General features: G+C 39.8%; 7 protein-coding genes across 8 annotated transcripts; 4 read left to right on the top strand and 3 right to left on the bottom strand.

Annotated features, from left to right (window-relative positions):
* The first annotated feature begins 2,769 nt into the window (after window positions 1–2,769).
* LOC130693646 (myophilin-like) lies at window positions 2,770–5,802 on the top strand. Its single transcript, XM_057516834.2, has 4 exons — window positions 2,770–2,942; window positions 4,459–4,595; window positions 4,698–4,902; window positions 5,035–5,802. Exons 1-4 carry the CDS (start codon window positions 2,889–2,891, stop codon window positions 5,203–5,205), a joined length of 567 nt encoding a protein of 188 aa, XP_057372817.1. The 5' UTR covers window positions 2,770–2,888; the 3' UTR covers window positions 5,206–5,802.
* Window positions 5,803–6,296: 494 nt separating this feature from the next.
* Window positions 6,297–8,945, top strand: LOC130693610 (uncharacterized). Its single transcript, XM_057516787.2, has 8 exons — window positions 6,297–6,472; window positions 6,534–6,656; window positions 6,709–6,857; window positions 6,944–7,170; window positions 7,250–7,383; window positions 7,448–7,838; window positions 7,916–8,157; window positions 8,238–8,945. The coding sequence occupies exons 1-8, from the start codon at window positions 6,380–6,382 to the stop codon at window positions 8,928–8,930; spliced, it is 2,052 nt and encodes a 683-aa protein (XP_057372770.1). The 5' UTR covers window positions 6,297–6,379; the 3' UTR covers window positions 8,931–8,945.
* A 172-nt stretch (window positions 8,946–9,117) lies between these two features.
* Window positions 9,118–15,077, top strand: LOC130693608 (protein HID1-like). Its single transcript, XM_057516784.2, has 17 exons — window positions 9,118–9,324; window positions 9,391–9,604; window positions 9,671–9,912; window positions 10,012–10,180; window positions 10,240–10,490; window positions 10,557–10,760; window positions 10,843–10,933; window positions 11,000–11,125; window positions 11,194–11,298; window positions 12,819–12,983; window positions 13,042–13,211; window positions 13,278–13,341; window positions 13,405–13,661; window positions 14,215–14,301; window positions 14,368–14,492; window positions 14,555–14,713; window positions 14,777–15,077. The coding sequence occupies exons 1-17, from the start codon at window positions 9,259–9,261 to the stop codon at window positions 14,838–14,840; spliced, it is 2,559 nt and encodes an 852-aa protein (XP_057372767.1). The 5' UTR covers window positions 9,118–9,258; the 3' UTR covers window positions 14,841–15,077.
* On the bottom strand, window positions 11,205–14,036 carry LOC130693625 (protein artichoke-like). The gene is made up of 5 exons (XM_057516808.2): window positions 13,896–14,036; window positions 12,347–12,763; window positions 12,035–12,277; window positions 11,709–11,973; window positions 11,205–11,634 (listed from the first exon to the last, which is right to left on the bottom strand). Exons 2-5 carry the CDS (start codon window positions 12,752–12,754, stop codon window positions 11,306–11,308), a joined length of 1,245 nt encoding a protein of 414 aa, XP_057372791.1. The 5' UTR covers window positions 12,755–12,763; window positions 13,896–14,036; the 3' UTR covers window positions 11,205–11,305.
* LOC130693613 (uncharacterized) lies at window positions 15,040–17,415 on the bottom strand. Its single transcript, XM_057516792.2, has 8 exons — window positions 17,196–17,415; window positions 16,989–17,131; window positions 16,693–16,919; window positions 16,597–16,629; window positions 16,258–16,539; window positions 15,955–16,196; window positions 15,601–15,882; window positions 15,040–15,539 (listed from the first exon to the last, which is right to left on the bottom strand). Exons 1-8 carry the CDS (start codon window positions 17,316–17,318, stop codon window positions 15,084–15,086), a joined length of 1,788 nt encoding a protein of 595 aa, XP_057372775.1. The 5' UTR covers window positions 17,319–17,415; the 3' UTR covers window positions 15,040–15,083.
* Window positions 17,416–17,459: 44 nt separating this feature from the next.
* On the top strand, window positions 17,460–19,437 carry LOC130693634 (dehydrodolichyl diphosphate synthase complex subunit DHDDS-like). 2 transcript variants are annotated; one of them, XM_057516820.2, is made up of 6 exons: window positions 17,460–17,596; window positions 17,835–17,998; window positions 18,069–18,230; window positions 18,288–18,436; window positions 18,537–18,829; window positions 18,892–19,437. In XM_057516820.2, the coding sequence occupies exons 2-6, from the start codon at window positions 17,838–17,840 to the stop codon at window positions 19,021–19,023; spliced, it is 897 nt and encodes a 298-aa protein (XP_057372803.1). In that variant the 5' UTR covers window positions 17,460–17,596; window positions 17,835–17,837; the 3' UTR covers window positions 19,024–19,437. The 2 variants fall into 2 exon arrangements, with proteins under 2 accessions (XP_057372803.1, XP_057372804.1); XM_057516821.2 differs by lacking the exon at window positions 17,460–17,596 and adding an exon at window positions 17,666–17,688.
* LOC130693628 (oxygen-dependent coproporphyrinogen-III oxidase-like) lies at window positions 19,023–20,939 on the bottom strand. The gene is made up of 7 exons (XM_057516810.2): window positions 20,643–20,939; window positions 20,375–20,570; window positions 19,977–20,315; window positions 19,621–19,903; window positions 19,443–19,538; window positions 19,306–19,379; window positions 19,023–19,225 (listed from the first exon to the last, which is right to left on the bottom strand). Exons 1-7 carry the CDS (start codon window positions 20,738–20,740, stop codon window positions 19,139–19,141), a joined length of 1,173 nt encoding a protein of 390 aa, XP_057372793.1. The 5' UTR covers window positions 20,741–20,939; the 3' UTR covers window positions 19,023–19,138.
* Between the last annotated feature and the right edge of the window lie 12 nt (window positions 20,940–20,951).

Below are 20,951 nucleotides of genomic sequence, written 5' to 3'. Positions count from 1 at the left end.
ACTAGCATCGAACGTGGAGGAACTTATTCGGGCAAGAAAAGAACAGAAAGAAAGGGGGAGAGAGTCGCGTGTATATATTTATTCCCCCCCGAAAAAGATTCAACGATCAAGGCACCGCCCAAGGGCGCAAAAGCTTCACGCTCCACCAGCCAACACACAGCATATATTGTATAGTATGGCTGCACGACTATGCGGCCATATAAGGAACTACACATACAATATACCTGTACAAGCTGGCTTGCATAAACAACCAACCACGACACCTGGTTCTGGCCTTGTTCGTCCAGCTGCCGGCTCCGCTTGTTCAAGCTGCACGCCAAGGAATGGGACAAGCCGTGCGACGAACCTTTCGCTTGCTCGTCGCTGTACATCAGCATTTATCTCCATATGCATCACTTGCCGTTTCAACCCCCCCCCTCCCCCTCCGTCTCATCTACAATCTACAGCTGGAGGAATCCCAGACTCTTCTTAAATGATTAAACATCTTCTGTTTTCGTCTCCCATCCGCTTAGATAAACTTTAGCCGTTTGCGTGCGGACAACAAACGGCCAACATTTCTAAACAAAGCATCGTAGTTTTGTAACTTTCTTATATGCACGAAGTGAAAGTTTTTCTTTATGCGATGTCTCTCTCTCTCTTTTTATTCTTCCTCTATCAGTTGGTTAACACTTTCGGCAGTGCAAAAAGCTTCTCCTTCGTTTGCTATATCAGCCATCGACTGAAAATGGGCAGATTTTTGTTTTCCTATTTCCAAATCTTTTTTTTTTGGCGAAAATGAATGGATGATATAACGCCATCTTGCATGTGTGTGTCATAATCATCTATAGCTCAAAAAAAAATCAAAGGCAGTGTCTAAACTGATGACTAATTCCCCGAACAAGCGGTGATTGTGCGGGTATGCAAACTCTTTGGAATGACTACACACTGGCGGGTCTGTAATTCCACGTCATCTGCTGCTGGATGAACGCCGATGGTTGGATAAGAAAAAGGGAAGAAAACGATGCAGGGTTGCACCTTTACACGAAACCCCATTTTTATTATTTTTTTTTGTTTTTTAAAGATCTCGTACCGAAATGTTTGCAAGAGAAACACGTTTCTTGAAAGGTAGGAGATCGAAACGGTCGAGTCACGCCGGCAAAAATCGTGGCAACGCTGCGTGAATATATCAAACGGCGGATAAACGCCAATGAGAAAAGAAGGGAGAGAATGTCGTGGAAAAAAAAAAAGGGGCAGCCGAGAAAGATGGAAAGCAGAGACAGGATATATAGGACGAGGTTCCGTTTCGAGCCATAAGAGAGCGTGAAGATCATTGGTGAACGAAGGCAACGGCGGAGCGGGATTCAGCGTGTAGGAGAAAGGGCACGATCGAAGGGGGATATTCCTTGACCATATATGGCCACAATCTGGACTCGAAGATGCGTGTGCTGCATCTGACGCAAGCCATCAGCCCAACAACGTCGCCCGTCTCTCCCTCGACCCGACCGTGTGCCTTTTTTATTTACATATTTACTTCTGTCTATTATATGAACGCGCTCTTGTCCTCGCACCCATTTCATGCTGTACATTATTCAGATTTTTTTTTTTCCACGTACTTACGTCCTTAAAGGACGAGTGTAACTAGTCCAAAGGTGAATTGTCCTCCAAAAAAAGCTGGTAAAAAAAAAAATAAATAAGAAAATGAACTGGTGACTCATTCGAGAAATCACCGAAAACATTAAAATTATTCAGTTTGGAGAGTCTGGCAAACTTGTTCAACCGGAATGACCGTTTGTTTGTTTCACTCTCTCTCTAGGTCTCCCCTCTTTTCTTTTTTTTTTTTAGTGGTCTGCTGGCGTGTTATCGATTATCTCATCAAGCAGCATCCAGCACAGGACACGCCCTAAAAAGGAAGAAAAGAAACAAGGGAAGAAAGGGGGGGGGGGATAAATAATTTCAACCAAACAATAAAGAATACAAGAACCCAAATCAATACGATATTATCGACATAGACCTGCCTAACAAAAAAAATACACGCTGATGCGCACCTGTTTGTTTTTTTCTGTTGGTGTTGTTTAAAAAATGTAACTAATTTTTTTGTTCATTTTGCCTTGTTAGGGAGTAACGTATCATATCGTCGCAGCGGGTTAGCAAGTGGATCTGTCATGTTCCAAATCAGGTAAAACGGCTGATCGTTTTACGTTATTCAATCACGTCTCAGTTCATACAACAAGTGTCTTGTTTAAAATCCCCGCTTCAAAAAAAAAAAAAAAATAGATGGGGGTTAAAGTCTAGAGAAGACAAATGGCTGTCCGAGACAAGCGCTAAGCAACTGCGGCTGCCGTAACGATCATGACTGCACATCCCTTACACGGGAGGCTGCGGTTGAAATAGTGAGACGCGCGGGAGGACTAGATATGACGCTGACTAAGCTGTTTGTGCATAAAAAAATTTAAAAAAGGCCGTATACTCTTGCAAAAGGAAATTGCCGAAAGGCATTGAGGATTGCAGTAGGGTGATGTCATTAGCAAACTCACTTGGCGACATTCTTCTTGATGATATCATCTGCAATCAGCTATGCGCTTCGACACCGGATACACAAGAAACCGAGACAAGCCGTACGGAAATTTCATTTTTTTTTTTTTTCAATTTGTTTGGAATGCTAGAAAGAAAAAAAGAATTTGTTCAGAATCTTTGTTGCCAGATATTACGGCAACAAAAAAATGCTCCCGCCCCCTTTTTTCCCTCTATCGCTGGGACGAAAGCAAAGTGGCATACTAAAGGGAGGGTGCACTACGTGTCGAGACCTCAGTCGTTCGCCGTCAGCCGCTCAGGATCGAACTGTACATTTCTCCGTTCGTTGTTGCCCAACCTTTAATTCGCGACCAACCTTTTGCATATTTGTTGTCAACATGTCCAACATCCGAGCCACCAAATCCGGTTTCGCTGCCGAAGCTCAGGCCAAGGTAAAAAAAGAAAACAAATGTATTTTTTGTTTAACTTAAAACAATGAAGAGAATTGTCAGTTGGCAGACTTTATGGGGAAACCAAGTCTCTGATTAGAACTCGTATACTTTGCACAATTACAAACCACTTGCTGTAGGCTTAGTGTTTAGGTGGTCTGATAGTACGTTCTTGCTTCACTTCTAATGTACTTGTGATTTTGATGACGTAAATGTTTTATTTTAGAGCGTGATGTAATTGATAAAGCGGTAATTTTTCCATTGCCGGTTTAAGTTGGATACGTATAACGTGAGTGTTGTGCTGTCAAAGCTTTGGATAACGTAAGCTGCAATATCACCAATCAAACGTGCTGCGTGTCAAAACGACCACAGGAACTCGAGGGTGGGATGATTACATTGTAGGTCGTATTTCTTCAACGTGAATTCTAAAGAATGAAACTTTCTTCACATACAAAAAGAAAAAAAAATTTTATGGTCGGTGTGTCGCGATCTACCACATTGCAACCGGATGTTGCACAAAAAAATATCGTGTTTTATTAGTCTGGTACTACGACATCAAACACGGGATTTGCTTCTCGAACATTATAACTCTGCTCCACCCATCGGAACATGTTAGCCTTTTATTATATGCATATTTTTCGTAATCAAACGGATCCTTGGTGGATTAGCGAATTTCTGCTAGTCGTGACTCTTTTTAAAAAAATAGCACAGTAATCAGTTTTTAAAAAACATTAAGAATTGCCATGATTTAAAAAAAAAGGGAAGAGACAACATAATTATAAAAATTAGCCTAGCGGCAAAAGGTAGTACGTGAAGAGAACTGTGTTTTAAAGCAATGATGGCGTTAGTCTAATAACATTTTGGAATGACCGCATTAAGCACACGTACAAAAAAATGTGCTAAAAAGTCTGGACTAGAGAAAATAATAAAACGAACCAAAGTAAAAAGAAAAAAAACTTCTCATCATCATATTTGGTCATGCCGATAACGGTCACGACGCCTTTTCAGGTAAATGCAAATGGGTTACGTAGAGCTTTGGCGCCGAGTATTGAAATGCAACCTAATTCCCCCTTCGTCCACTCTCACACTTTTATTTTTCATTGGTAGAGCCAAAAAAAAAACTCTTACGAAATTCGAGATTTATGCGGCAAGAGAGAAGGCGATAAATGTCGTTCTTCTCTTATGTGTTCCAAGAGCTTATATGATATGCCATTTATGTAAACGCGAATGTTTGCGTGTAACGGAATTAAAGCGATTTGCTCTAGTTCAGATTAGAATATTTGAAGTCACTGAGGCATACCAGGAACGTGAGTTTTTTATTGTCTCAATACGACATGGTAAATCGAATTGCGAAACTTCGAGAAGTTCAAAGGATTCAAAAGGTCCTTTCGTTGACATTGATGGATTTTATCGTAGATTAAAGAAGGAAAATAACTGTCAATTCCCAACTGTCAAAATGTCTGTATAGCAAACAACCTTGCCTTATGTCAAAGTATTTCTTGTTTTTACTGATGCACAGATCATGAGCAAATACAGCGAGGAGCATGCCCAGGAGGTTCTCGAATGGATCCGTGAGTTGACAGGCGAACCTGACAACACATCCGGGGATCCCGATAACATTTACCAGCATTTGCGCGACGGAACACTCTTGTGCAAGTAAACAAAGATAGAAAATGGACTTTCACTTCACGTTTTTTCTAATTTAAAAAAAAATTTTTTTTTTTTGGTTTCGCATTGAATAAATAAAAAAACAAACAGATTGGCCAATGTTATGCAGCCAGGCATCATCAAGCGCGTCCAAGAGAGCAAAATGGCTTTCAAGTGCATGGAAAATATCAACTCTTTCCTGGAAGCCGCCAAGACTTTTGGCGTGCCATCTCAGGAGCTCTTCCAGACCGTCGATCTGTGGGAGAGGCAGAATCTCAATGCTGTCGTCATCTGCCTCCAGGCTCTCGGTCGCAAGGTATTGTTATTACACCTACAACGTATACTTACATAGAAACGAAAACGTTTATTGCCAGGAGAAGGGTGTCAAGCGTTAAACGAAGCCTTTCTTCAATAATAAAATGCATATCTTTTGCCATTTGTCACGCAGGCTTCCAAGTACGGTCAGCCGTCGATTGGACCCAAAGAGGCTGAGAAGAATGCCCGTCAGTTCTCTGAGGAGCAATTGAGGGCCGGAGACACTGTCATCTCCCTCCAGTACGGATCCAACAAGGGAGCCAACCAGAGTGGACTTAACTTCGGCAATACCCGACACATGTAAGAACCCGTGTTGCTATTTCCCTGAACGAAAAAGATGGTGTCTGCTGATATCAAGAACGGGGGAAAAAGAATAGCCAACGAAATCCAGCATCACTGTCCAAACAAACAAAAACAATTTAATAAATAAATTAAAATAAAAAATTGAATGGGACGAAACTAAAGCAGTTGAAATTCCGTAAAATTACGCACACCCTATTCGCTATTAGCCTCTTCTTTGGCGCAAAAATTATTATTTTTTTTTTTTTCAGATGAAGGTAAAATGAAAAGCACGAATGTATTGTTGTTATGACGTTGTCGCTGGACATTCCAACAGCATTCCAAGGAAAATGTTCTTTAACACGACTCCTTTCCCAATAATATATTGTGGCAATGATTGTACCCGAAATTATACAGAGCTTCCCTGTATTTATTTTTGATTATATTTATGACTGAACCTTCCATACCCGGTCATAAAAAAATGGTACGATAATCGGTATTTCGCTTAGACTGCATATGCTATAGCTATAGTTGAAATGAATGGATGATTGGATTGAATCAGTTGTTGGTTATGGAACTTGATGAATTGAAACTTATTGAAAAAAAAAGGCTTGTCAATTTCTACATTTGAATTTACTGAAGGAACGAGAAATTTCGTACCCATTTGAGTCGCGACTTCGTTTTATCGTTGCTTTGTAAACTATAATAAAACAGAGCCAATTTCTCTTTCCCTACTTGGTGTGAGGTCTTGACTTAAAGGTTAGATTCAACTGAATGTTGGAACGTCTCTGCATTTATAGGCCGCACCTGGTGACATATGGTTTTCCGTTGTGATAACTGAGGCGCACAAACAGATTTTTTTTTAATAGCATGTGTAGTTGCGTACAGAATATAAGTTTGGAATAGGAGTGTAAAGGAAAATTACTTGTCCCTCCCCATGTTTTTCTTTGCTTTCGTCTTCTATCCAACAGAAAATATCCTGTTATGCAAAAATTAGCTTCTAGATGGCGTTTGAACCGAGCTAGCAGACGAAAAAACAAGCAAATACGAATGAAAAAGTGTGGGACCCACGTTGCTGGATGCTTTAAAAGTTGAATTTGCTGGATTTTCAGAGTGAATTGTTCATCAAAAGTTAAACGTGGATAAGTCCTAGATTAGGTTTCAGTAATTTCAATTTGAAGTTTTTGTAAAACAAAGAAATGAGTGAAGGAATTTCAAAAAAGAGGGCCGCCAGGATTGAGCGAAGAAAAGCCAAAATTTCAGCAATTTTTAAAGTCGACGAAGAACAAGAGGTCTTTTTCGTCCTTTATGTTAACGGATTCTTTTAGAATTCATTTCTAATATTCTTTGTAGAAAGTGCCCTGTATTAAAGAAGATGAACAGTTAGTGGAGCCTGTGCAGAAGCAGCCTAGACTCAGTGATGAAGAATACCACACACTTAGAATAAAACTCAGAGAAAAAAAGAGGCAGATACAGGTACATCTGAATTGTCTATTTTGCTCAAAACTTTGTTAAACACACCTTATAGTGTGGTCCAAGATTTAGACTAATTCAACTAGGCCTCACAGCCAGTTTAAATCTGCCCAAAGCCTCCCGTACTCCTGTTTTAGTGACTGATGTGCAATCTCTATTTCTGTATACTGTTGTTGGTGATACATATAATTATGATTCATACAAGTAAGTAAACAAACATTGTTTCGTATGTAACAAGTATTTTAGAAATTGTTCCAAAATATGTATTTATTATTATTTTTTTTAATTAGATGGTGTGACCTTGCAAGATGGAATAATTTAACACAAACGCTAATATTTATTATTGAAGATGTATCAGTTGATGAGTATGAAGGAAACACTGACATTTTTGCAGAGACCTTCAAAATATTTGAAGATGGAGTGGAAATGAGCAATCCAGTAAGTGATGGCTTTAGTCTTGATCTTGCATTGGCTTATGTACCCATTAGTCATGAAATGAAGAATAGGGTTATGGAAGGTAAAAATAGTTGGCTTGCAATTTTTTTTTTTTTATTATGAAAAGTGCAGTAACTATAAATTGAAATTTATAACATTAGGATATCCTTCATTACATGCCGCTTGTGAGGACGGATACATTCACGGGGTTACCGATCCCACTGTTCAGACACTTAATGCTAATACAACTACAGAATGCCATGGTGTGAAGAACAACGAAGTTTTATCCAGGAAGGTAAGACAACTCGAAGATACAAAATGCGAATTTCTAATGAACTCGTTGTTGCGTATCTTCTAAGACGAATAGCGCAGCAGATACAGAAATATTCAGTCAAGAAAGCAGCGACATATCCACCATTGTTGAAACAAAAACTATCGATGCGGCTAGGAATAGTGAACAAAGAAGGCAATCCACTGAGGTAGACCCAATGAACAAAGATGAGGTGCATGTTGGAAAAATAGCATCTTCAATCGAAGATTCGAAATCCGATGTTTCGACACAAGAAGAAACAAGTGGATGTAGTCGACTTGCACTTTTGTTAAATGCCTCTCAGCTTATATCTGAACTATATCCTCTTCCTGGATATGAGGAATATGAAAATTTTAAGTTCACTCAAGATAAATACGATCCCGTGACTGATCGTTCACCTATGTTTTCGATAGATTGCGAGTGGTGCATTTGTGTTGACGGTACGTATGATACTCTGCCATTACGTTTCCCCTCGGGTAGTTGTAACTTTAGACATTTCAATTTATTGATTATCCAGGGTCCTATGGTTTAGCTCGTGTAGCCGTCGTCGACGAAAATCTAAAAACGCTTTATCATACTTACGTTAAACCGGATGTGGAAATTGCGGATTACCTTACCAGATATTCGGGAATAACAGAAGAATTGCTGAGAGACGTGGAGAAGAGACCATGCGATGTCCAGCAGGATCTGCGAAATCTATTGCCCTCTGACGCGATTCTCGTTGGTCAATCTCTTCAGTCTGATTTGAAAGCATTAAAGGTGCGGTTTCTTTTTCTTCGGCTTAAAAAGCCGTTTAACTTATCTAGTTAAACGTACATTGAACTAAACTTTATTCACAGTTGTTTCATCCGTACATCATCGATACGTCCGTGATTTTCAATATGACTGGCACGCGTAGCTTCAAAAGCAAGCTTAAAGTGTTGGCAGCCTCCTTTTGTGGCCGTCAAATTCAGAATTCTATGGATGGCCATGATCCGACTGAAGATGCTATTGCTGCAATGGAACTTGTATTGTTAAAAATTAAGATGGGTACTGAGTTTGGAGATGCGATTCTGTCGAGGAATGCTATGCAAAAAATCAAGGATTCCGCGTTGGACCACGATATTCAAATGAAGCTATTTACGTTCATCCAGAGTCATAATAGGAGTGCAACATTGATTACCACGTCACTGTCTCTGCAAAAATCATACCACCCTAGATTACTTACACTAAACAAGGCCGTGGTTAAACGCAAAAAAGCAGATGAAGCCTTGGTAGACCCTGTTCAGATTGTATTGGCTAGTGATTTCCAGGATGCGGTGACAAGGACGAGAGCCTCGCGATTCAATAGCAGTTTTACCCTTGTTCATACGTACGCAGGAACAGGAGAACAGCACAATCGTAAAGAGAAGCTGAAAGAAATCGACAAAGCCATTGCAAATATGTATACTGGTATTTCTTTGAATGGGATGATGATTGTAATTTTTGGTGGGAAAACTAATCCGACACAGAACGGAGCATGTCTTGTACGCGTTAATAAACACTCAATTTAGGCAATTGGGGTACTGCGAATTTCTGCTTTTATATTTTTGCGAATTAAAAATCGAATTGCAATATATAGTACACTGCTGGCCCACAGATGGCGATGAACAAGATGACAACGGTAGTGTCCCATCTCGTCATCTCTGTACCTATCGGTAAATTCTAACAACACGCTGCAGATCTAGGTAGTTTTTCACGAGACACACACCATAATGACACATCTATTGATTTGTCACAATAGCGCTGGATAGTCAGCTGTTGGATTTTTTCCTCGTGCTATTCAACTGAAATATAAATTTGACTGCTATAACTAAATAAAGATATTTTTTACTGTTTGCCATGGGTAATGCCGATACTAAACTAAATTTCAGGAAAGCTGTAGTTCAACTTACAACCAAAACCCAGGTAGAGTTGGTTAAACAAATGATGAAACATTTTTCTAAGTTCTGGTGACCATTCTTTGAAACACAGCCAATCGATCCTTCCGATGAAGCATTTTGGTCCCAGTTTTGGTCAGAGAGCATCACAAACATCCAAGATGTGTTTGCTCTAATTCCTGCCACAGAAATACGTGTTTTAAGGGAAGAATGCCCATCAAATTTAGCCACATTATGTTACAAAGCAGTTGAAAGACTTGTACATGCTGCAGATTCATCTTGTGCTACCCAACAAGAACACTGCACAGGTAAAAAAATCATGTAAAGATATGTTCCAAACTTGTGTCTGTTTTACTAAACCTTTTTATCTGAAGTTATAAACTGTGTCCGGATACTTACAAGGCTTCTCCCATACATTTTTGAGGACCCAGATTGGAGAAGCTTCTTCTGGTCAAGTTTGCCAAGCAGCTCTAAGCAACAGTATAAAAATGACAGTGAAAATCCAGAGGGTCAAGTGGAAGAATCTGTTCCCCTAGCCCAATCTCTTCTAAATGCCCTTTGTGATCTTCTGTTCTGTCCAGACTTCACAGTCTATTCCAGTAAAAAATTTGGACCAGTAAGTCCCCTTAATCTGGAATTTTTTCAGCTTTTTGTTTTTTGCTTCTTCCATGTGTAGCTATGCCAATGTTTGTTGTTATATGTGTTTTATGTTCAGGACAAGCATGAAGATCTCCATTCCATAGATAGCTGTGAATTTATTTGGGAAGCTGGTGTTGGGTTTGCTCATGCTGCTCCACATGATCCACGCCTTGATAACAACAGAAATGAAATTTTGAAGCTTTTATTGACTTGTTTCAGTCAAGCTATGTATCATCCACCTGGCAGTAAGAAAGCTTTTCTCATTCACAAACACCTCTAGTTACATTTTAGGACTATATCTTAGGCGAAAGTGAAGCTCCCAACAAATGGGTTCAACACTTCACATCACCGGAGAACCGCCATGCACTACCCTTATTTACATCACTTTTGAATGTCCTGTGTGCATATGACCCTGTTGGACTTGGTTTACCATACAATCATCTACTGTTCACCGATAGCCGTGAACCTTTGGTGGAAACAGCTCTACAACTTCTAATAGTTACGCTTGATTGGGACTCATCATCTCAGTGTTCCCAGTTGAATGCGATTGACGAGGTAAAACCTTTTCGCTTCACGCTCTTCTAGCGCTTAACCATGACTCATTCGAACCTACTTTAACAGCAAAGTGGAATGATTCACGAAAATTTGTTCATCAATTACTTATCGCGTATTCATCGCGAAGAGGATTTTGCCTTCATGCTGCATGGATTCACCCGTCTTCTTAAAAATCCGCTGATTCAAACATATCTGCCTAATTCCAATAAAAAAGTCCAAAATCATCAAGAACTGCTCGTCTTCTTCTGGAAAGTCTGCGATTTTAATAAGGTAATCAACACAGACCCACTGCTCCAGTGATGATGTTTCTGTTATTACATTTTTTAAAATTTTCTTTATAATTCTGCTGCAGAAATTCCTGTATTATGTCCTGAAGTCGAGCGATGTACTAGATGTTTTAGTTCCTATACTGTTTCATCTGAATGATTCTCGTGCTGATCAGTGTAAGTTTTAGTTATGAATCTCAACAGCTATGGAAAAAAGTTAATTCAAATCTTGCTTCTCGTTAGCGCGAGTTGGATTGATGCACATAGGAGTTTTCATCCTGCTTTTGCTGAGTGGTGAGCGTAATTTTGGGGTTCGGCTGAATAAACCCTATACAGCGACCGTGCCCATGGACATTCCAGTGTTCACCGGTAACAATAATGCCTGGCGTGTACAGAATATCAGTTCAATGAAGTTTGATGTGTTTGAATAAATGCAGGAACGCATGCTGATTTGCTGGTGGTTGTATTCCACAAGATCATTACTACGGGACATCAACGTCTTCAGCCGTTGTTCGATTGTCTTCTGACAATTCTTGTTAATGGTGAGCTTTACAGCGCATCAATTTCTTTACCCAAATCTTCCAGGGCTTTATCTACGGGGGATTTCCACGGCCGTGGAGCAGGGCATTTGCGGAAATCATCCTGGTTAAGATCAGCGATGTGTGTCCCGTCACCATCGCATCTCGCTCCCACTACAATGGATAGTAGTCTTGCATTTTTAATTAACCAAGAAAGACTGCAATCACAGATAATCGGATTGCCCGCAACGTAAAATTTGGATCCTTCGAGTATTGCCGAGTCGATCAGTGGTCCGTAGACGCGGTCAGTTAGGGAACCGATATTGTTTAGGCTTAGGTCAACAAGATACGGCATCTTATCTGCGAGATATACAGAGGATCTGATTAAGTAAAGATAGATTATTCATTAACATTTGAATGAAATATTCTCGAACCTTCCGCAAATGCCTTTTCCAGTGAGCTTAGCTGATTGGCGCGCAAACGTAACTGCCAACGATAAGAAGTGACATGTAAAGCGCCTGGAGCCAAAACTTGCAAGTTATTCCAGCGAAGATCCAGATATTCAAGACCCCCAAGCTTCCGGAAAGCGTTAGGAGCGATTGTGTCGATCCTGTTGGAATAGAGATAAAGTACCCTTAGGGAGGGTGCTTGACCAGCATCTTCGATGTTTGTCAATTGATTTTCACCCAAGTTCAGGACCTAATTTGCGAACGAAGGTCAGAAGCCAAATCTCGAAATCTTTATAAAGTGTTTCTGGCACCTGGAGTTGAGTGAACGAGTCAAACATGGAAAAATTGACTCTAGAAAGCTGATTGGAACTGAGGTCTAGACGGCCGACAATTTGATCAGTTCCTTGGAAGGTACCAGGGACAAGTTCGGTAATTTGATTGCCTCTCATCAGGATGTTTCCAACATAAGCTTGGGCAGTTTGGCGAGCCACCAGGGGTCCAATAGTCGAGTTGCGTACTTCTAGTCCGTCAATCCGCTTACCGAGAAGCAAAGTCTGTTATAAAAAAGCAATTTCTGAATGCTGGGTCGTAAAAAAATCACAAAATGCTGTCAAAAGAATTACGTTGAAAATCTTATGCATTTGCTGCCCACTTGTGAGAGCGACGCATTCTACCATCAGAGTATTTTCGTCCAATTCATCACGGCAGGTGCATGGTAGAACCTTTCCCTCTTGAGGCTTCAATTCGGGTGGACAAACATTTACGGGCGTCCGAGATTCGTTGGTTATCTGGACTTCTTCCTCTATCTCTTCCTCAGGCAAAGCTAAAGTAGTGGTAGACGGCGTAGTTGTAGTAGTGGTGGTCGTGTGACGACCTCCACGTTGTCTTCCACCTCTAGCTTCGGGCGCTGGTGCAGCTGTCGTCGCCTCAGATTCTTTTCTCTTTTCACCTTTGCGACGCTTTTGAGCATCAACTGAACAGGTAGCCAGTAATGCCAGCAACAGAACAGCAGTGATCCATCTAATCCGCATCTCTGTTTCCTGTTTAATATCCAAAATTATGAGTGTTAACGTTTCTAAATTTTTTCTTTCACAGTATCGCCCTATCTGAAGACGCTATCTATGGTAGCAAGCACCAAACTTCTTCATTTGCTGGAGGCTTTCAGCACACCGTGGTTTTTGTTTTCAGCCCCGAACAATCACCATTTGGTGTTCTTCCTTCTTGAGATATTCAACAACATCATACAGTACCAGTTTGATGGTTAGTGCACAACGTTCTCTTATTGATCGCATACTCAATCTTTGTTTAATTGTTTTAGGGAACGCAAATTTAGTCTATACTATCATCCGAAAAAGACATGTATTTCACGCACTGGCCAGTTTGCCGACTGACTGCGGTACGATTAATCGCTCACTGTCGCGACGTGGCCGTAAACAGCTTGGACGTCAACCGTCTGTCGAGTCTGTTAAGGATGCCCCGAGTATGGAGGTAAGTTGGGACTTGGTCATATTTATCGTTAATGGAATTCAACATTTATCTGTTGTTTGTTTACAGGGTTCGCACCCAGCGTTGCCAGCCCAACCGGGAACACACACTTGCTCACTCGCCATTATGCCTGGTACTTAAATATAGTTTCAATATGTTGATCTTTCATTTAAATAACGAAAACGTCATTGGTCAGGGATTGAGAAAATCACAGAGCAAGAAACGGCACATCCTTCGTTACACCAGCTCAGTCAATTGACTGGCGCTGCCGTAGCAGCTAACGGTGCTTTGGAAAATATAACCGTCAGTCATGAAATAGAAGATCGCGCCACAGCCCATGCCCATAGTGAGAATGTCGATGAAGACAGTAACTCAGATGACATAGAAAAGGAATTCGTCGACCAGAGCGCTTTCCATAATGAACCCGTCATACAAGATGTACTGGATATCAAGGTAATTTGTACCAGTCCACATGAAAACAAATTTGGTAGGGACGTTCCTTTTTCCCTCTCCTTCTTTTAAGGAAGGCTAGCGTGGTGTAAATCACAATAGAAAAAAAAATGAAATCCTGCAAATGGTTGCAGTTGAGGTATGCGTAACAAACCAGACAAGTTTAGTTTCTCCAGTAAGAAATTCTATCTTAGTTTTTTACACTAAATGTGGAGTACGAGAAAAGTTATTTGTTACCTATGTCACGTGCTCGGTGGATTTCTCGTACAGAACCTACAGGTTACTAACTCTTTTAAAAAGAATCTATGTAACGAACAAATCAAGTCAGACTACCTTACCCGAAGACTGAATAGGGTATAACGGATGGCACTCCCCTCGTTGTCGGACAAGCGAAAGTAGAAAAAGAAAGGAACATGTGTTATCTATAAGCAATAGCAGATAAGGACACACTTTGTTCGTAGATAAGGAATGTTGTTGCTTGAAGTTATTTTCTTTCTTTTTTTGTTAATTTAATCATATGAGTTTAATGTTATGATTAATTTTGTTATTTTTGAAGCAACCGATTTCTCCAACAAATTCAAACAAATCGTCGTATTCCGAGAGTTCACATCACGTTCCCCATCCTCCCAGCTCTGCGTCACAGGTACGTTAAGTCATTTGTTAATGGTAGGTGTTTCGATTCATTTGCCAACTTGTTTTCCCTATGCAGGTTGGCTTGCAATGGGTGCCAAATCCTGACTGGGTACTGAGCTGGAAGCAGAAATTGCCCCTTCAAACTATTATGCGCCTGCTTCAGGTGTTAGTGCCCCAAGTGGAAAAGATCTGTATTGACAAGTAAGTACTATCATAAGATGAACTTTCTGTTGAAACTATTGGATAACGCTTATTGTTTGTAGGGGTCTTACGGATGAGAGCGAAATTCTCAAATTTCTTCAGCATGGTACGCTAGTCGGACTTTTACCTGTGCCCCATCCAATCTTGATTCGAAAATATCAAGCAAATAGTGGGACTTCAATGTGGTTCCGTACCTACATGTGGGGTATCATCTATTTACGGTTAGAAAATTGAACAAATTCATATCCCATGAAGGATTGCACTTAAATATCGTTATTTACCAGGAACGTCGACCCTCCTATTTGGTACGATACAGCAGTAAAATTATTCGAAATCCAGCGGATTTAACGAGGTAACTTGAAAACAATAATGTATGTCCATCACCAACGTTCGTATATAGTACCTATATACTGTACTCTGTATGGAAAATCTGCTAATGTTTAAGAGCTTCTGTTGCATCGTCAACATTTATGCATTGCATCTTGCTAAACCAAAAGAAAGTATTCATATTTCAACAAGGTTCAGCTTTCGAGCATTCGGCAAAATATTCTTGAAATGAAATAAATTTTATTGGTGGCGGACAAATTTAGGTCAAAGCTGATCTTTCGGAGGTTTTTTAACATTTATCATACACAAGCCGTTTTCTAAGGAATTTTCTGCACCACCGAAAACGACAATCATCACACCACGCATGGGCATTCTTTCATGCAAATCTGCAATGAGCTGGTCAAGTTTTTTCAAGTGTCCCTTATTTTCCTCTTCTTTAGCAACTGCAGTGTGAACAAACACCAAATCTTTCTTGGACTCCGAATCCAATGTCGTTGCAATTTTTTCCATTTCTGGCTGTTGGACAATCTTTACCGGATCTGCTCTACAATTGAATAATCCTGGATGTAAGGGTGTTTTGGGTCGATAGATTTTGTCGTGTGCCGGATGCGTGATCAGTATGGCACTCTTGTCGACATTTTGTATAAATGTGAAGAATTTCATTAGAAGAACATCTTGAAGATCCAAATTTTCATCCGACCGACCACCTCTACCACCGAACTTCGAGAAATGAAGGTATAATAAAGAAACAATTTTTGCTTTTAGAAACAATGATGCTTACTATAGCGCTTGATATCACTCCCAGAATCTTTTCTCTTGAAGGGCCATTCCAACAACCCATTGAATTACGCAAACGATCTCCATAATCCAGCCCATTTTTCAGCTTTAGTAACACCAGCTCCATTGTAGAAAGCGCGTCCTCGTTCGGGTCGTGACCCTTATTCGACAACTGAATATCACGGTTGCAAAACAATTTAGACAAGAACTGCAGTTTGGATTTCATAAATCGACAGCCCGTCATGTTGAATATAACGGATGAATCGATAATGTAAGGATGAAACAGCTATAAAGGAAGAAACACATTTAAAATTAGCCACGGCGCTTTTATAGTCTTTGCAATTTTTTTCCTTCTTACTTGTAATGCTATCAAATCTCCGCGAAGGCTGTGACCAACCAGGATAGCATCGGGCGGTAAAAGCTTACTTATATCCTCCTGGATATGACACAATGTTTTTTGGACGCCCCTCAGAAGACTCGGTGTAATTCCTGACCATTTTGTTGAATAATCCTTGACTGGTTTATCAGGTAAAACGTAGGCATGGTAAACGGGCTGCAATTTTTCGTTGGCAATGGCAACACGTGCCAAACCAATGCTGCCTAGCAAAGTTCAATCATTCATAATGTTACGTAATATGGTTTGGGACGTAATTTGCAATACCATCAACGCACAGGCACCACTCGCAATCGATCGCAAACATGGGCGAATTGTCCGTAACTGGCTCATATTTGTCCTTCGTAAAACGAAATTCTTGGGGCCGGCCATGTCCCGGGAATGGGTAGTGACCAGTGATCAGTTGCAGGGCACTCAACATTAACTGGGTTTTAGTACAGCCCTTGTTATTCTCAGTTAAATTTACTTTTTGCTTTTCACCACTGCTTGTTGACTTTTCGATTCCTTGGCAATTTTGCTCCGTGAAATCCAAGACACTGTAAACGTGGCCTGTAATAATATATGAAGATTATTTTCCATCATTTAAAATTCATATTTAATTTGTACCATCATCAAGGGCTTCCTTCAGTGATTGATAGACTGGAATGTAAAAATTGAATAAATAGGGCTGGTATGGACAGAAGAATGAAGCAATTCATTCACCTTTTCGCATTCTACCCTTTAAAGCATTGGTGATAGGGGAGTAAGCCAATGCTGCACTCAGGTCAATTCCATCATTCTTAGGGTTGAACATTTCCACTCCATCTTCAAAAATTTCAAGAGTTTTAGAAAAATGTTCTTGATTCTCTTCCAAGTCAGTGACCGAAATATTGTCAACAACTAATATGGTTGTTTGCGATATCCGCTGTGTTTGGAACAGTAAGAACCACCTTATCCAATAAACAAAAATACAGAAATTATGAATCCAAAATAACATTTTCGCAAAAATAGTTTTTTACCTATTCAAATGGCGAGCTTCCCCAGTAACTGAACAAAGAATAAGATCTTGCACATCTTTAATTGAAAGAGGAGCACGTGAATCTTTTGGTGATGCCAAGCTTGCAGGGACACCTGCCATCAAAAGTTTGAACCGTGGATAGGTCTAAATTCAGAAGGAGAAAATTTATCTTGCGACCTTGAAAGGAAATAATCTAGCCGCTAAATACTTGCAAAACTTGTTTTCTTGCTTTCAGCCTTGCTTTCAGAGCCTTGAATTCTTCTTCAGATAAACGTGCTCGTTTCTCCGGTGGGGCCCCTTGATCCCTCTCGGCTCCATTTTTCGCAAACATAGTAAAATCGTATTAACTTGATGTCAACTGTCAATGATGTACAATGTTTTAAATTTCAAAGCAATGTAAAAAAACACGTGTACTCTTCCTTTTAATACTCCAAGAACAAGAACCAATCATCCAAACGTGCTACGACGTTGCCTAATAACAAAACTTCAACCAAGACTCAGGCGGGTGGAGCGGGGACCCCGATTATATATGTCGATCGTGTAATGAGAGGTCTTTTGGTGTAATGTTAAACGTCATCGTCATCTGATTCGTGTTATTTTCATTCACAGGTAAGAAGTAATTTAAATATGTATTTAGTTTCAAAATCGAAAGCCTGTATTACACATAGGATAACCTGAAATTTACCAATTGTAGGTTGGATGTTAGTATCATTTTATTCTGTCAACTTAGATTAGCAAATAGTTATGGTTCATTTAGTTGTAAAAGTGTAAAACTAAAAGAAGATTGTAAATATGGCTCAGTCTAAATTTAGAGTGCTATGTTAATATTATACTATTGGTTATTTAGAAAATGTCGTGGATCCAGGAATCAAAATTGAAATGGTATGAAACACTAGCTGTAAATGTGCTGAAATGTGGGTCTATACCGAAACATGTTGCCTTCATCATGGATGGCAATAGAAGATTTGCCAATAAAAGTGGGGTAAAAAAAATTGAGGGGCATTCAAAAGGGTAAGTAAGCTTTTCATGGAGATTGGATGATTCTTTCTTTTTCTGACCATTTTTTAAAACAATTCTGTAGGTTTGATAAGTTGGCGGAAGTTTTACAGTGGTGTCTGCTACTTGGGGTGAATGAAGTTACTGTTTATGCTTTCAGTATTGAAAATTTTAGACGCTCTGAGGAAGAGGTGGATCAACTAATGTCACTGGCAAGAGAAAAGTTCAAAAGACTTTTGGAAGAAAAGTAATGGAGGTAAAAAATTTTATTTCATAATTTTGACTAACTGTTTCTGTATAACAGAGATAAACTGAATGAGCATGGCATCAGTATTAGAGTAATTGGTAACATTGGCTTACTTCCTGCAGATTTACAAAAGCTAGTTGTTGAATCAATGGAATCAACTAAATCCAACACTGAAGCTGTTTTAAACATAGCTTTTTCGTACACATGTAAGATATACTAAACTATCTAAAGTAGTTTTTGTATACTGCTTCAATGATTATATCATTGAGCCCAATCCTTGGTTTATCTGAATGCTTTGTTTTCTAGCCAGAGAAGAAATGACACATGCTGTGACTGAAGTGGCATGGGGTGTACATAAAGATCTTTTGAAAATTGATGACATTGATGAAGACTTAATCCAAAAATGTTTATACACCCGACATTCCCCCCAACCTGATCTCCTTATAAGAACTTCCGGAGAAGTGAGATTAAGTGATTTTCTACTTTGGCAAACATCTTGCAGCACCCTCTACTTTACTCCAGTTTTATGGCCAGAATTTACTATTTGGGATCTTTGTAAAAGCATTCTACACTACCAAAAAAACTTACCTGTCCTGGAGGTATTAGCAGATAAGCAAAACTATTCGAGATTCATGAGTAACGAGTTACATTTTGACAATAGAAAGCCCGGAATAATTCGTTTGATGGGAAACGACAGCCAACAAACGAAAACATAGAAAGGACAGAAAAATTTCTCAGCCAAATGGAAGTGAAAGAATCTCGTACAAGAAACCAGATTTTAACACAAGCCTAGACCTTTCTTACCCGTTTATTGTTTCCAATCTATGTTAAAATATATAGAAATAGTGCTGGGGAAGTTACACAGAAAGTTGCACATTTATGACTAAGTGAATGTGGTTTTCCAGCAATCAGATCCATTCTTTAGGGTTTTTTAATATCTCCGTAAGTTTGGCTTCTGGGGTTCCATCAGAGGGAGAATGCATGTATTCCCATTTCTGAAAAAAGAAAAAAGCGAAAAAAAATAATAATAGTTTCCCATGTGAGTAGAAGATACTGTGCTCTGCAAAGAACTCACGGCATAAACTGGAAGAGACATCAGAATACTCTCTATACGAGCGCCCGGAGTATAAAGTCCAAACTTTGTCCCACCTTATAGGAGTTCAAATTTGTTTCAAACAAAAATGCAAATAAAATTGACAAAAAAATATTTACGATCGTAGACTAAATTGAATTCCACATATCGTCCTCGTCGCAAAAGTTGCCAGTCACGCTCGGCGCCAGTATAAGGGTCGTTTCTGTGTTTTTTTACTATAATGTGTGCGAAAAAGATAACCAAAGAAAAACGAGTCAAAAATTTACCAAAGTTATCCCAGAAATTTAGAACTCTTACCCAACGGAACGTATGACGGTATCACGGACTCGGCGCATGACTTAATAAAATTGAAACAATCTTCCTGCGAATGCATCTCAAAATCGTCGAAGAATATACCACCCACTCCTCGAGACTCGTTACGATGACTGACCAAAAAGTACTCGTCACACCACTTTTTGAATTTTGGATAATAGCCAGCGTCATGCAGATCACACGCCTTTTTCAGTGTCGAATGGAAATGCTGTACATCTTCCTCAACTAAATAATACGGAGTAAGGTCTGTACCACCACCGAACCACCACTAAAGTAATAATGTTAGCACTTTATCTATCTTTAATCATTAGTTGTGTAAAGTAAGAATTTCGAAAGCATACCATCTTTTCTCCATTTTCTTGGGTGACCTCAAAATAGCGATAGTTGAAGTGGACAGTAGGCACATGAGGATTACTTGGGTGAATTACTGAACTAATACCGGCCGCGAAGAATGGCAACTCTTTACCAATTAATTCTTTTCCGCGAGCTTTCATCTGGCGCACAGCATCAACAGGGAGAATACCATGCACTACCGATACATTGACACCAGCTTTTTCGAAGGTCTTGCCATTTTGAATAACACAAGTAACTCCACCTCCTCCTTCTGCACGCGTCCATCGATCAACGATAAATCTGTTTGAAGGATCTTCCTCATTTTCAAGCGCACGGCAAAAATCTGCCTGTACTGACAGAAATCTTAGGTAGTCTTCCTTTGAATACATAAAACATCAGATTATACCTGAATCTTCATGATGAGCATTTCCATCTTAACTTTCATGTCATCTTTATCTTTAACAAGTGTTGAAAGTGGGGTAACTGGTTCCGCCATGAAGGAGGAAACATCAAGAAATGGAGTGAGCACGTCCGCATTCGTATTGCCACTTGCTGCAGCAACGGTCGTTAACGTAGCAGCTCCTAATCCGAGTCCAGCAAACCTGTTTATCCAAATGGAGAATGAATCAACAGCAATTAATAAATTTTTTTTTTTTTAGATATTCATCACTTACCTAACGAGCATTCGCCTATGCCTTGCATGGCACGTAACTATGGTAGATAACGTACGAATTGTACGTAAAGTAACGATGACGGACTGAGCCCACTTCATTTCGACGAAACGACTTGGAGGAGTACAGCTTACAAAGTGACTGGTACGCTGGACGTATCTCCTGTGATAAAACTGGTAACTTCAGCTGCCCATCCTCTTGCTTGAAGAGATAAGTAGCTTCATGAAAATAAGTCATTTGATATCCCACGTAGTCAAGGCACTGTCCACCATACTCAAGTCTTTCTTAGTCACGTCCAGCATTTAGTATAAA

The sequence above is a fragment of the Daphnia carinata genome, chromosome 3 (genome assembly GCF_022539665.2).
Source record: "Daphnia carinata strain CSIRO-1 chromosome 3, CSIRO_AGI_Dcar_HiC_V3, whole genome shotgun sequence".
Lineage (NCBI taxonomy): Eukaryota > Metazoa > Arthropoda > Branchiopoda > Diplostraca > Daphniidae > Daphnia > Daphnia carinata.
Note: the sequence above shows the minus strand (reverse complement) of the source record. Positions and strands in the feature narration are given on the sequence as shown.

Coding starts and splice junctions, on each gene's coding strand:
- LOC130693610 (XM_057516787.2), top strand. CDS start 6,380: ATGAGTGAAGGAATTTCAAAAAAGAGGGCCGCCAGGATTGAGCGAAGA. Junction 6,657..6,708: donor AAAAAAAGAGGCAGATACAG/GTACATCTGAAT, acceptor CACACCTTATAG/TGTGGTCCAAGATTTAGACT. Junction 7,839..7,915: donor GTGGTGCATTTGTGTTGACG/GTACGTATGATA, acceptor TTGATTATCCAG/GGTCCTATGGTTTAGCTCGT.
- LOC130693625 (XM_057516808.2), bottom strand. CDS start 12,754: ATGCGGATTAGATGGATCACTGCTGTTCTGTTGCTGGCATTACTGGCT. Junction 12,278..12,346: donor AAATGCATAAGATTTTCAAC/GTAATTCTTTTG, acceptor TTTTTATAACAG/ACTTTGCTTCTCGGTAAGCG. Junction 11,974..12,034: donor ACTCGTTCACTCAACTCCAG/GTGCCAGAAACA, acceptor TTCGCAAATTAG/GTCCTGAACTTGGGTGAAAA.
- LOC130693608 (XM_057516784.2), top strand. CDS start 9,259: ATGGGTAATGCCGATACTAAACTAAATTTCAGGAAAGCTGTAGTTCAA. Junction 10,181..10,239: donor TATGTATCATCCACCTGGCA/GTAAGAAAGCTT, acceptor ACTATATCTTAG/GCGAAAGTGAAGCTCCCAAC. Junction 13,342..13,404: donor CTCACTCGCCATTATGCCTG/GTACTTAAATAT, acceptor GTCATTGGTCAG/GGATTGAGAAAATCACAGAG.
- LOC130693613 (XM_057516792.2), bottom strand. CDS start 17,318: ATGTTTGCGAAAAATGGAGCCGAGAGGGATCAAGGGGCCCCACCGGAG. Junction 17,132..17,195: donor CAAGAAAACAAGTTTTGCAA/GTATTTAGCGGC, acceptor TTCTGAATTTAG/ACCTATCCACGGTTCAAACT. Junction 16,540..16,596: donor GAAGGAAGCCCTTGATGATG/GTACAAATTAAA, acceptor ATATTATTACAG/GCCACGTTTACAGTGTCTTG.
- LOC130693634 (XM_057516820.2), top strand. CDS start 17,838: ATGTCGTGGATCCAGGAATCAAAATTGAAATGGTATGAAACACTAGCT. Junction 18,231..18,287: donor AAAAGACTTTTGGAAGAAAA/GTAATGGAGGTA, acceptor TCTGTATAACAG/AGATAAACTGAATGAGCATG. Junction 18,830..18,891: donor AAAACTTACCTGTCCTGGAG/GTATTAGCAGAT, acceptor TTTTGACAATAG/AAAGCCCGGAATAATTCGTT.
- LOC130693628 (XM_057516810.2), bottom strand. CDS start 20,740: ATGAAGTGGGCTCAGTCCGTCATCGTTACTTTACGTACAATTCGTACG. Junction 20,571..20,642: donor CATAGGCGAATGCTCGTTAG/GTAAGTGATGAA, acceptor TTGGATAAACAG/GTTTGCTGGACTCGGATTAG. Junction 19,904..19,976: donor AAGAAAATGGAGAAAAGATG/GTATGCTTTCGA, acceptor TTATTACTTTAG/TGGTGGTTCGGTGGTGGTAC.
- LOC130693646 (XM_057516834.2), top strand. CDS start 2,889: ATGTCCAACATCCGAGCCACCAAATCCGGTTTCGCTGCCGAAGCTCAG. Junction 4,596..4,697: donor GACGGAACACTCTTGTGCAA/GTAAACAAAGAT, acceptor AAAAACAAACAG/ATTGGCCAATGTTATGCAGC. Junction 4,903..5,034: donor TCCAGGCTCTCGGTCGCAAG/GTATTGTTATTA, acceptor TTTGTCACGCAG/GCTTCCAAGTACGGTCAGCC.